General features: G+C 40.5%; 2 protein-coding genes across 2 annotated transcripts; both read left to right on the top strand.

The window, feature by feature from the left end:
• The first annotated feature begins 204 nt into the window (after window positions 1-204).
• On the top strand, window positions 205-8,384 carry LOC107549478 (zinc finger protein 628-like). Its single transcript, XM_016230576.1, has 7 exons — window positions 205-511; window positions 2,101-2,643; window positions 2,806-2,878; window positions 3,139-4,230; window positions 4,311-4,653; window positions 4,895-5,049; window positions 5,528-8,384. Exons 2-7 carry the CDS (start codon window positions 2,282-2,284, stop codon window positions 7,691-7,693), a joined length of 4,191 nt encoding a protein of 1,396 aa, XP_016086062.1. The 5' UTR covers window positions 205-511; window positions 2,101-2,281; the 3' UTR covers window positions 7,694-8,384.
• An 832-nt stretch (window positions 8,385-9,216) lies between these two features.
• On the top strand, window positions 9,217-13,264 carry nat14 (N-acetyltransferase 14 (GCN5-related, putative)). The gene is made up of 3 exons (XM_016230516.1): window positions 9,217-9,333; window positions 10,704-10,789; window positions 12,118-13,264. Exons 2-3 carry the CDS (start codon window positions 10,709-10,711, stop codon window positions 12,877-12,879), a joined length of 843 nt encoding a protein of 280 aa, XP_016086002.1. The 5' UTR covers window positions 9,217-9,333; window positions 10,704-10,708; the 3' UTR covers window positions 12,880-13,264.
• Window positions 13,265-13,714: the final 450 nt, after the last annotated feature.

Genomic DNA, 13,714 nt, shown 5'->3' with positions numbered 1-13,714 from the left:
TCATTTCTTTTTCCATAAAGCTGCATTGAGACTTATCTAAGAAGAGATATTTGCATAATAAGCTAATTGGTTTATTCCGTGTGGGTTTTAAACAAAACCACCAACAGTCTATGCATAATTTAATAAAAAGTTCGACACCGTATTTTTTCTTGACCAATGAGACGAGCCAACAGGGGACGAGAGCGGACCAATAGCCGACGACTTTACTGAGAGGCGGTTACAGACGGGCGACTGCTGGTTAGTTTGTGCTTTAGATTATTGTTAAGGTTGTGTGGACGATCACTGCGGAGTTCGGCCTTATATCATTACGTCAAAAACGGTTATTTCTCAGCAATGAACCAGGGGAATAACACATGCATAGAATAATGCACTTATTCCGACAAATATTGTGACGCTTGAGGAACGAAGACAAGGCTGGGATGGATTCGAGAAGGCCGGCTCGAGACAGCGCAAATAATTCAACAAACAGCCGATAAAACGACCCACTGTCGACTTGTTTAGAAACTGAGGGGTGAGTACGCTTTGGCCACTTGAAGTCTTTTATCTCCAATTTGGGGTTAGGTTTTTTTTCCCCATTTCCCTGGGACAAGAAGGCAGGAACACACAGATAGATGGAGGGGGAGTGAAGCAGGAGGTGGAGGATCTTTAAAGGGGAAGGTTTGGTCTGTTTACTATTAAGATACATTGAGGATCTTCAGAATTGCTTGAGGAAAGAATTATTGTAAAATAACATGGTCTTTTTTTTAAAAGCTTTCTAATTTCAAGGACAGTCTGTTAGCTAATGTAATATTTTGTTTGATCACAAATCATATTACTTGCATAACATCTTGGATAAAAAGTTGAATTGTTGAAAATGAATCTCAGAATGTTTTAGTATTTGGTTAGTCTTAGTTTTTGCTTTAATGACACTCCACAGTTTTGTTGCATGGTCCAGAGAGCTTGGAACAAGAACATCTGACTGTCTGTACAAAGCAGTTCACATGATCAGTGCCACACATTTGCTTGATTAGTGACCTAGAAATAGTGCAGAAGCTTATATATAGTAATCTTGCATCATACCATTTCTTTATTTTGTATTGTTCAAAATGTATCTTTATTTACAGGCTCAGATTACATACAGTGTAGTCTCAGACATTCAGGATAAACTGTATATTTTTATTTACAATATGTCAGCAGTTCTCAGCTGTTTTTGCTTTATGTCACAGTTTTGGCACTCAGAAGTGGTGACACGTTACATACATACATACATATTTATTTATTGTGCAAAAGTAAACAAAAATCATAATACTTGAAATGTATTAATATTACCATGAACTATGTTTAAGGATTTGATACTGATGGTCAGCAGCAGGCTTGTCTTTATAGTGTTTCTAAATGTCACTTGAATTTCAATGGCTTCATGTCCATGGCAGGCAATAATTCATAGCACAAAAAATATTTTGTACAGTACAAACCATGTATATTCTCATTTACCTTGTGTGAAATATGCACAGATCAAGCATTGTTTACAAGCGATAACAGTCCAAAATAGTTCTTAACAAAAATGTGTTGGTAGGTTTTGATGTGAGATGATAACGAGATGGACTTTTTCACTGGAGGAAGCTTTATTATGGATTATGAACTGGTATTTTGGCCAGTTTTTAAAATGCCTTGATGTATATGTTTCTTACAAACATACAGCTTTTGCTTCACAAGACATTAATCGATGGACTGGAGTCGTGTGGATTACTTATGGATTATTGTGATGTTTTTATCAGCTGTTTGAATTCTCATTCTCATAAGTGATGTAATGCTAAATTTCTCCTAATCTGATCCAATGAAGAAACAAACTCATCTACATCTGGGATGACCTGAGGATGAGTAAATTTTCAGCAAATTTTCATTCATGGGTGAACTGTTCCTTTAACAAAACACATTTTCATAGGAGTATGCCTATACATTTTTTATCCTTTACATTCATGATTATATGTTAGTTGCATCTTATTGTTTGCTGTCCCCAACATCTGAAAAGAAATTTCAGTTGACAATCACTGTTATATCTTAAACGGTTTTTATTTGTATTTGCATGGATCATAAAAATGTTTAAATGTGTTATTACAGCTCTACCAACTAAGAAGAAGACAACAGAAGACATTCTGCCTCAGAAAAGATTATCTGGCTGAAATCTGAGAAAACTGGCCAAAACTCTACTGAACACAAGCCATGGCTGCCATAATTAGAGCAAAACTACAAAACGACTGAGATTCCTTCACTACAGCCCAACTTTTTCACACCAGTTGTGATGGCTAACACTGTTGCTACTCTGGTGGTCCAAACTGAACTTTTACCTTCTCAGACGCCCTCCTCCCTCTCTCCCTTTCCTTCCCTCCTCCCCTCCGTAGAGGATGGAGGGAAGGGAGAAGAAGAGGGCAAAGAGTCAGGAACAGTTGGGCTCACAGGTGACGTGGTGACATCATCAACACCCCCTGCAACGGTGGCTCAAATCCCAGAGCATCCATTCCAGTGTTTGGACTGTGGCAAGAGTTTTAAGTGGTCATCCAGATTGGCACATCATCAGAGAAGCCATAACAATGAGAGGCCATATCGCTGTAACCTTTGCCCTAAGGCCTTTAAGGGCTCATCTGCCCTACTATACCACCAGAGGTGAGAGGTCAATTGATTCTACATATGGACCGAGATGCAGGGTCACACAGCATTGAATATTGTATAATGTATGAAGATGTGATTTCGTGATGACTGTTTTTGTTCTGTTACTTGCTGTTCACCACAAGTTCCTCAATAAAATTGGTTTATATGTTGTTTAAGGTCTCATTCTGGAGAGAAGCCGTATAAGTGTGATGACTGTGGTAAAGCATTCAAACGCTCTTCTCTTCTACAGGTGAGAATAAAATTAAGGAATCAATTATCATATGTATAATCATATGTAATACCTTTCTTTTAGGATTCTTTGATTAATGGAAAGTTCAAAAGAACAGTGTTTTATTTGAAATTGTATAAATTTGTAATAATGTAAAAGTCTTTATTGTCGCTTTTGATCCATTCAGTGTGGGCTTACTGAATAAAAGTAGCAATTTCTTTAAGTAAAAAAAAAATCTTCTTTTTCTATTTTCCTACCATCACAATGGTTTATCTATCCAGATACATCGGAGTGTACATACAGGCCTTCGCACTTTCCAGTGCTCCTACTGCCCTTTGACCTTCAAATGGAGCTCACACTACCAGTATCACCTCCGCCAGCACACCGGTGAATGTCCGTACCCATGCGACAGCTGCTCCAAAGCCTTCAAGAACTCTAGCAGCCTGCGTCGCCATAAGAATGTACACCTGGGCTACAAGCCTTACGTCTGTGACGTCTGCAATAAAGCCTTCAGTCAGTCCACTAATTTGCGTCAGCACATGCGCATACACACAGGTGAACGCCCTTATGTCTGTGGGGATTGTGGGCGCAGCTTCACGCATTCGTCCAACTTGGCGCTGCATCGCATCTCTCACATAGAAGGAAAGGGGAAAAGTGCTGGGAAGGCTGGAGGGGCTGCTTCAGGGTCAGCAGCTCGAGAGATGGAGGTGGTGCTGACGGAGGACTTGAACACTGTTGGGATGAGTATTTCTGAAATGGTTGGGCTCGTTGGTGGACAGGAAGGAGGGGTCGGACAGGTGTTCCTGTCTCACAATACGTCTTCGCCTGCTGCCTCAGGTACAGCCAATCAGAACATCCTGCCACAGCTGACGCTCACACCCACTTCCTCCACTGTCACAGGCTCAGAGCATATGCACATGAGCAAGAATGACACAGGTGCTGGTGTTTTGCTGTTTAGTTGTGGCAGCTGTAATGAGACATTTTCAACACAGTGTCACCTTGAGGAGCATCAGAATCTACATTTAGATAGTCTTGGCCCAGCAGGTGGTGGAGGGGTTGCTACAGAAAATAGCACAGAGGCTGAGGGAGGTGGAGTGTCACTGGTGGGGGCTACACCATTGTTGGCAGACTTTGAAGAGGTTGTTGAAACCACCACAGTTGCAGATAGTGGGCAGACGGCAGAGTTACTTGGTCTGGATGCCATTAGAAATGAGTCGGGGCAGGCACAGTATGATCTTCTGCAGACCTTCACTGCGTCTGTGAATCAGATGCCCACTGATACCGGTGTGCCAACTGCACAAGCTACAACAGAATGTGTGTACTGTGGGAAGAGTTTCAAAACCAGCAACGGTCTGACCAGACATGTGGCTCAGGTGAGACCAAGAAACTGTTCTGGTGGACAGAGAATTTTAAGAACCAAACCTCCATTTCTCATTGTCTCTTTCTTTTTAAGGCCCATCCTCTTGCTCTATCCGAGTCGCGTTCTCAGTTCAACTGCTCGGCATGTGATCGCTCCTTCCCTCTGCTCTCCTCTCTGCTTAACCACCAGCACTCCCACACTCCTGAGCAGAGGCTGCTTGCTGAGGCAGAGGCAGAAGCAGAGATCGTCTGCCCCTCTCTCTCACTGCCCCTGCCCTCCTTAAAGAGAGATGGAGAAGATGGAGAGAGAGAGATCCATGTCAGTCTAATTGCTGTTACAGAGGAGGGAGAGAGACGAACTGTAAAGCCATCTGTCAAAGCATCAGGAAAGGGAGCTAGGAGAGGTGGAGGCAGCAAGACATGTGCCACAAATAATGGTAAGAGTCTGCAGTGGATGCAAAATGATTAGTTTGGTTTGTTCCAAATCTGGCATCTCTGATTGTAAAGTTTCATTATTCTTATTTATTATACTATCCTATTATACTATGCTATTTATTTTCAAGACCATACATTACCTTACATGGTATAATAAACACCCATTTGATACATGAGACATTTGCACACACAGTGTAACTCATATTCATCTCACGGCTGAATTTCTGTTTTCATTCCCTACAGAGAGGCCATATCGCTGCTCTGAATGTGGGAAGTCATTCAAAGGTTCATCAGGACTTAGGTACCACATGAGAGACCACACTGGGGAGAGACCGTATCGATGCACAGAGTGTGGCAAGAGCTTCAAAAGGTCTTCACTGCTCTCCATACACCAAAGGGTAAATAGATCTTCTTGTCAAATTGACATGTTTTGATTTCTTTTTGCATAACAGCAGGATTAAAAAACTGATTCATTGCATTATTTCATCAATGATGTAATGTATTAATTTAATGGTAGAATTTTTTATTGGTATTTTATGTTTTTTAATCATATTTATGGGTTGATCCAGTTCATATGTTCAGCTCACTGGCTCTGATTTGGTCACAGCAGGTAACAACACACTAAAGGAAAGCTTACCATTGACTTGTATTTCAGTTTGTATCTCGCAATGGCGCACATGATTTGTAACAACTACACTAATAATACTTTTATTATGCTTTTATGGTGCTTTTATGCATGGAGAATGGCCTGAGCAGCTTTGTTTATGAATGACAGAATTCTAATATTTGAAATTTTAACATTTTAATCCTTAATTTTGTTAATGTTTTCTAAAGTAGCTCTAAAAACATCTTGAAAACTGTTCTCAACCCATCTAGGTCCACACAGGTGTGCGGGCTTTTCAGTGCCCCTACTGTCCACTGACCTTTAAGTGGAGCTCACACTACCAGTACCATCTTCGCCAGCACACCGGTGAGCGGCCATATGTATGTCAGGAATGTGGCAAGTCTTTCAAGAACACCAGCTGTCTCCGTCGCCACAGTCAGCTCCATTCTGGCTTACGTCCACACGCTTGCTCTGTGTGTGGTAAGGCTTTCTCTCAAACCTCCAACCTTAAACAGCACGAACGGACACACTCTGGAGAAAGGCCCTTTCAGTGCTCCCAGTGCCACAAGAGCTTCACCCACTCATCCAATCTGCAGCTGCACCTACGCACACACTCCTCGCGCAAGGACTTCAAGTGCCAACACTGCGGAAAAGAGTTTGTCATGCTCTCCTACCTGCAGAGGCACTTGAGAACTCACAGTTCTGGGGGTGCAGTAGCATGTACGACGGAAGCAGGAAAGGTGGCTAAAGGTAGTGGGGATTCAGAGACAGCAATGCTAAATTTAAACTTGAATGTACCTGGAGGGCTTACCTCCTTGTTTCCCACTGATGGCAATTCCACATTGATTCTTTCACCCCCAAATCTTGACATACCTCCAAACACATCCCAGAATTATTTTATGATCCAGACGACTTCAGGGTTGCAACTGATCCCACTATCCAATCCCACACCAACACAGCCTGCCCCTCCTCCTCCACCCCCTCCTCCCCCACCACCACCTCCACAGACACAAAATTTCCTCCTGCTTCAGTGCCAGTCCAACAATGGAAACCAGCCTAGTCTTATCCTGTTTCCCACAGCATCCAGTACAAACACTCTTCCCACCCCTTCAGAACCACAGACCCTCCCCTTGGTGCAGACCATTCCGGCAATGTCCCAGGTTCTGGCAGCATCTCAAACTCAAATCCAGCAATTTCAACCAGTTCAGACACAGCAGAGATTTATTTTGACCAATAATAATGCTCCCCTCATTACTGCCCAGCCTCAAAGCACATCGACGATTGCTCGTCCCATTTTAGGCAGCCTCGGTCGTACCCGAAAAGGAGGAACCAGGCGTGGACGGAAGCCTAAAGCTGCTACCCAAAAATCCCCCCCTACAGTTCAGACCACACTAGTTAAGAAACAGTTAATGTTATCAGGTGCAACTTCCACATCTACCACAATATCCAGTGCCACTTCTTCAAAGACAGAGTTCCCACGGCTTAATGCTAATGATCCACCGACTGTGTCACCTGTCAGCATTAGCCAAGTACCTGGAAGCTCTTTGGTTCCTGCAGTTAGCATTATGTCAGTGACGCCAAACTCCACTCTAACAAAAAGTTCCCCCATGTTGAGCAGTGATCCTGAGAGTGTTCCACTCGAAGAGAAAGCTGTCGAAGAAATCTCAAGGGAGCACTTCGTTCTGTGCCTAAAGAAAGAAATGGAGAATGGAGGACAGGGGGATGGGATGGAGGTGAAGGTAGAGATGAAGGGAGGGAATGATGCAGGGCGGTCTTATGTATTGCAAATTGAAGGTGAGGGCCAGCAAGAAGAGGGAGGGAATAGTGAGGGAGGAGAGAAGTCATATGTCCTCCGGTTTCAGACAGAGGGAGAATGCGAAGGAGATGCAGGAAAAGAGAAGACAGAAATGGTCTCTCTTAACTTACTCCAAGAGTGGACCAGACAGAGTGAGGGGCACGGAACTGCAGATGCTGAGGGAAGTGTTGAAGTAGAAAAGTCCTTTGTGCTTCATTTCCAAACAGAGCCTCAGAGTGAGGAGGACATTCAGCCAAACTCAGGCTTCATAGGAGGCCCAGGTGAGGATCTCAACCTTTCTTGCCATCCGGGTCAAGCCTTAGTGCCTCTGGAAGGGCAGGATGTGGTATTTGAGCTCGATGATGAGACAAAAATGGATGGAAGCACGGGCCCAGGGGACAGTGTTCAAATGATTGCACTGATAGAAGGTGAGGGCAGTGGTTCTGGGGCAAGGGGCAGTTTTAAAGGTGCTGTTGGGGCAAACTCTGGGCAAATGGAGGGAATCTTCCAGTTAGAGGGGGGAGAAGGCATTGTTATAATTGAAGTTAGCACCAGCAGTTTGAGAGAAGGTGGAATAGAGGCAGCAGATGTAGGACATACTTTAGCGGAAGGAACTGAGGAAAAACAAGGTAATGATGCATGAGAGGAAGTACTGTCAGAAGAGTCAAAACGTGTTGAGGCTGAGAGCATATCATTGTCAGAGATGGAACTGATTGGAACTTAGGGTTAAGAATGGAGCACTATAATAGTCAATCGGACTGGCTTTAACACAAATCACACCTCATGACACTGTTTCAAATGCAAAATGGCACATTTGTTTACCACATTAATTTCAAGTAATGGTTCTGTTATTCTAAAGTGTTCCTTTTGGACTGTGATTAATGTTTTTAGATATTAGGAAGCTGAGAACAACATTGTAGCTATAGGACCAACACAGGACCTATGTTGAATCTTACATAAATCATTAGACCTGTTTGCTCCACTCATAGACATCCTTAGAACACCACAGTGTCTTCTTCCTAAGCTGTTGTCCTCCCACACCCAAGACTGCACTTTGTGGGGATAAAGCATATTGCTTGTAGTTACAGTTGTTCACCTGGCCCCTACGGGGAGCTATTTCACAAACCACAATCATCGAATACAGCCCAGCCAAAAAGCAGTGGTTTCTAAATGAAGGAAATCCCTGGTGCTCTTCCACAACCAGGGTGCACTGAAAAGAGAATTTATAAACTAATATGAACTATATTCAGCTATGCTGTCATGTTGACAGTGACTGTAAAAAGTGAACTTTTGTAAATATGTCTACTCAGTTTTCATTCTTAATATTGGTACTAGATGACAATTACCAATAAAAATAGATATGAATGTCAGTATTTGTGTTTGCTTTTTTACTTATTTCTCAGAGCTTAAAAATATATTCATTTTACTTCATATGTAGGTACATTTTTGTTAAGATTTCTTTGATAGAGTTAATACTTCCATTTGAAATTGCTGCAAATAATTTTACAGACAGAGATAAGCTCTGCTATATTCAAGACCTTTTTTCTTAAAATATAGATTTAACGCGCACATATGTGACCCTGGACCACAAAACCAGTCATCACATAAGGGTACATTTTTTGAAATTGAGATTTATACATCATTTATGAATCTGAAGCTGAGTAAATAAGCTTTCCATTGATGTATGGTTTGTTAGGATAGGACAATATTTGGCCGAGATACAACTATTTGAAAATCTGGAATCTGAGGGTGCAAAAAAAATATTGAGAAAATCGCCTTTAAAGTTGTCCAAATGAAGTTCTTAGCCATGCATATTACTAATCAAAAATTAAGTTTTTATATATTTACAGTAGGAAATTTACAAACTATCCTAATTGAACATGATCTTTACTTAATATCCTAATAATTTTTGGCAAAAAAGAAAAATCAATAATTTTGACCCATACCATGAATTTTTGGCTATTGCTACAAATATACCCAAGCGACTTATGACTGGTTTTGTGGTCCAGGGTCACATGTGTAAAGGCACACATATATGCGTTAAATTCATACAAGACGCATGCGCTATAGCGGTGAAAGAGTAAACCGCTATGTGCGCATCTAGACTACGCAGTTTGCGTAGTGTCGTATTCCCGGATGAGAATTGGTTGAAATTACATTCCATGCGGGAAGACAACGCTGAATCCTTAAGTCCCTCAAACACTGCAAGTAACATCGACTACAGAGGAGGGCATTTTTGCATTACGTTGCTTTTAAAGCACTGACGGCCTCTCTGAATATTGGGTAAGTAGGTCACGCATGCTCTATATATTACAGCCATAGATTAAGCTATAAAGAAGGTGGTGTTTACCATATAAGGGATTAAATAAAGCGTGGTGACGGAGCAAGCTAACGGGACAGCATGCTACTATAAACCTGTTAAATGCCTCTTGAACAGCGCTGCTCAGTCGGAAAGGCATAGACAAGCCACAAGTTGTTTTTTCATAAATGTTTGAGATGTAATGCAATATAATAAGCTCAGGGGCGTCATGCACTCATGATTTTTGAGGGGGCACGGTCCTCATGCTTGTCATGTGACATACAGCAGCCACGATATGATTGTGTACCTGATATAGGCTTATGTTTTATTTTATTTTATTTTTTCCTTCGAAATATTTCCAATCAGGAAATATCTAGATTCTCAAATATGTGCACCTTTATAGATTGTTATTTGATCTATAATGGGTGATGGGCAAAGTAGACTAGTGTAATATATTAACTAACGTTACACATAAAAACCCGTCTTAAGTACCAGTGGTGTCGTGCCATAAAATATTTTTTAATACGACTGACTTTATATTTAATGTGAATTTAATAACAATATTGTAAGTTACTAATTATAACACTTTCATTTTACAGAGAGCAAAGAACATTTACATTATCAAAGAACATTTTCATTCAGTCTAGCCAGAGTTCGGGCGCTCTCAAAAACTCCCATTTAAATCACTGAAGCTGTTTACACTGTGAAATGAATATCTTACATTCGTACACACATCTGCACTTTGTTGTTTCTGATGAGAGAATTCGCCAGAGAAGAGAATTCAGTCCGTGAATAAGTGAACAAAACACCGCGTTTCAGCGATGACTCATCTGAACGTCTCTGATTGGTCATTGCATTCATAAGCTCAACAGCATCGTGTGTGATTGGTTATAATGCAGCGCTGTACAAATACGTCTGTCTCTGGCTCAGCGCCAGCCAGCGAACACAGATTTGAATTTAGCAGCTGATGCTGTGCCGCACTGAACGATCTAAACACACACGGTGTGATTGTATCAAATATATAAAAAATATATTATTCGGCTATTTTTTGTCTTTTGGAGGCTGCATTCAAAATCCACTTGGCTCAGAAATCTGAGGGTGCACTTTGTATGGGCATGACGCCTCTGAATAAGCTCATGAGGCAATCGTACATAAAACCACAAGTCTATCACGTTAAACTTGTCCTTATTTGCATGTACTCCACAGAGAATTTCCTGTTTTTTGCAATTACATTCTCTGCAGTGAAAAATAAAAATCTAATTAAAACATCTAATTGAGTAAATTCAGGTTTCCATATGTTAATTAAATGTTTATATTTTTTATTTAACCTTTTTTTTGATAATGTCTCTTTCAGGTAAGATGGTTAGATTGGACTTTGGTGATGTACTTCTGCGCAGGATGCAGGAGAAGGACATTGATGCTGTAAAGGCTCTCATCAAGGTGCCTTTATGATCAATATCAATATCAATATCTTTATCAATATCCCTCATGAGCAATAAACACACACACACACACACACACAGAGCTGGGTAGGTTACTTACAAATTGTAGGCTAGTCAATTACAGATTACATGATGAAAACTAGTTAGTAACGTAATCTAGGTTACTCATTTTAGGTAATATAATCGGGCTACTTTTTTAGATGACATTTAGATTGCTTTTTTTTATCACACTTGTTTTAAACGTACCATGTTGATTTAAAAAAAAAAAAAGCAAAGAGAAACACTAAAAGCAAATATATTCCATGTTTTGATGTCAACAACATCATAAAATGCATTAAACATTACATTAGTGAATTTATAGAGAGTGAATAGTAAGGTGATAACCTAATAATTAATCCTATCATAAAAATTTAAAATAAAAGCAATTTAAACACTTGAACATAAATACTTGAACACTTAAATATAAATATAGTATTTGTTTACCTGCATGTCAGTGTGACCATTAACTGACATCAGAGAAATGTAAACATGCAAATGTGTTGTTTAATTATTGAAATATTAACTACCTCTGCGATATTTCAACAAATATTTTATTTTAAGGGGGTGACAAAAACGTTTGGGAATCCCTGCATTAAACACATTAATAAACATGAAAACAACAACGATACACCCAAAGTCTTCCAGGTTTGAAATATTTTTGTTCAGACTTCCAGAATCAATAAATTATAAAAATGTACTGCCATTGTGTGAATAGTATGTAATCCATAAAAATAAACTATAATCTGATTACAAGCATTTTAAAATGTAATATACTCTAATTACAACTACAAAGTTTTTGGAATCTGATTATATAATCCAGATTACATGTAAACCGTTACTATCCAGCACTGTGTGTGTGTGTGTATACAGTGGGTACGGAAAGTATTCAGACCCCCTTAAATTTCTGATTTTCTGGATTTTTTTTCTCGTTTTGTCTCTCATAGTTGAGGTATACCTATGATGAAAATTACAGGCCTCTCTCATCTTTTTAAGTGGGAGAACTTGCACAATTGGTGGCTGACTAAATACTTTTTTTCCCCACTGTATATATATATATATATATATATATATATATATATATATAGGCTTCAGGCCACTATCACCGCAAAAATGCCATACATGGAGATAATGTTATCTAGCAATATCAAAGAACTTGGCAGATATAAATAATTAGGAGGTACACCATGGAGAGGTCAGTGAGGTACATTATACATGCCAACATTGAAGAAGTTTGTTGAGGATTTTTTTTCCCTTTATGGCCTCCTCTCATTCTATCTTTGTTTGCAGGAAGCATGTGAGGGAACGGAGAACCGCCTGATTCTTTACCTTCTGACTCGTCCTCTCGCTCTCCTCATGCTGGCCATCCTCTCCTCCATCCTCCGCTGTGTACTGCACTCTTTTATCTTGGCCTTGGTCGTTCCCGTCTTCATCTTCATCATCTACCTCAAACTCACCATACCGCGGTCGGTGGGCATCTTGGGCTCCAGCAGGCCGTACTGGGACTACGTGGGCAGCAGTTACCATGCAGACACAGAGCCAGATCTGCCCAATCCTCACGCTGGCAGAGCCAAACTGGAGAAAACCAGGCTGCGTAAAAAACCCAAAGAAAAGGAGAAGGACAAGACGAATGAGAAAGAACAGGTGGATGAGGATGAGCTGAAGGAGAGGGCGAAGGTTGCTGGTGAGGTGTGGGTGGCGGACTCTGATGGGGAGATTATGGGATGCGTGGCTAGAGACGGTTGGAGTCGGGACGGTGTATGTAGGATCTGCAGGCTGGTGGTCCAGAGTTGGTACCGCAGAGAGGGACTGGGCAGACTGCTGGTGCAGGGACTGGAGTCCAAAACAAAGCAGAGTGACATACGGCGGGTCTATGCCCATGTGCCATTTCCATCCAAAGTGGGAGAAGCTTTCTTCAGGAGGCTGGGTTATCGTCTGCAGGGCGAGACTGCAGGGACTACTGGAGAGGAGGAGGAGGAGGAGGATTATGAAGAGCCAGAGAAGGGTTGGTTGGGTTTCCCTTTAACTAAAGTGTTTGTTAAGGATCTATAAGTCACACTAAAACAGGAACGAAAGGCTTTCTTTGCTAGACAAGGCAACACATCATTTAAGGAATATTCTGGGTTCAATACACATTATGCTCAATAAACCTGCGGTGGAATGTTAATGGTGACCACAAAAATAATTTTTGACATCTGAACAAAATAAATAAATAAAAGTAAAATTCAAGGTAATGGTGAGGCAGACAGTAGGAGAAAAATGGGGCCAATTTTGGGATTTAAAAGTAAAAATGTGAAGCTAATAATTTTATAAAAGCACTCATTTTACAGTCTTTCATGGTTTATGGAGTAATATTGCCATGAATTTGTGAAATTAAGTGTACCTAAGTACAGTGGTGGCCAAAATGATTAGAACACTAATATTTTCTTGAAGCATCTTGGAGATTTAGCCACAGTTCTTCTGGATTTAGTCCGTCTCAGTTTGCTCTGTTTCTTCATGTCATTCCAGACAGACTGGATGATGATGAGATCAGATCTCTGTGTGAAAAACTGGCTGTTGTCAGACTCCTTGTGCAAACAAAAAACTTTATTACAATTAATGGCAAAATGAATGTTTGGAAACTTTTCCTACTGACACACTACAGCAAAAGATAGAAATAACTGATTTTAAACCCATTTTTGAGCTGGTGAAAATACTAGTGTTCTAATAATTTTGGCCACCACTGTAACTTAGTAAGCATTTTTTTTTTCAAACTAAAAATCATGTTAACATGCATGATTTTGTTTATGTCTTGTGGCTTTAATATTGAAACAGTGAGTATTTTACCATTGGCTCCATTGTAAGTAACCTAGATTTTTGCTTTTTTTTTAAGTAATGAAATGTAAGT

The sequence above is a fragment of the Sinocyclocheilus grahami genome, unplaced genomic scaffold (genome assembly GCF_001515645.1).
Source record: "Sinocyclocheilus grahami isolate Dianchi unplaced genomic scaffold, SAMN03320097.WGS_v1.1 scaffold373.1, whole genome shotgun sequence".
Lineage (NCBI taxonomy): Eukaryota > Metazoa > Chordata > Actinopteri > Cypriniformes > Cyprinidae > Sinocyclocheilus > Sinocyclocheilus grahami.
This window is presented reverse-complemented; position numbering and strand designations above follow the sequence as displayed.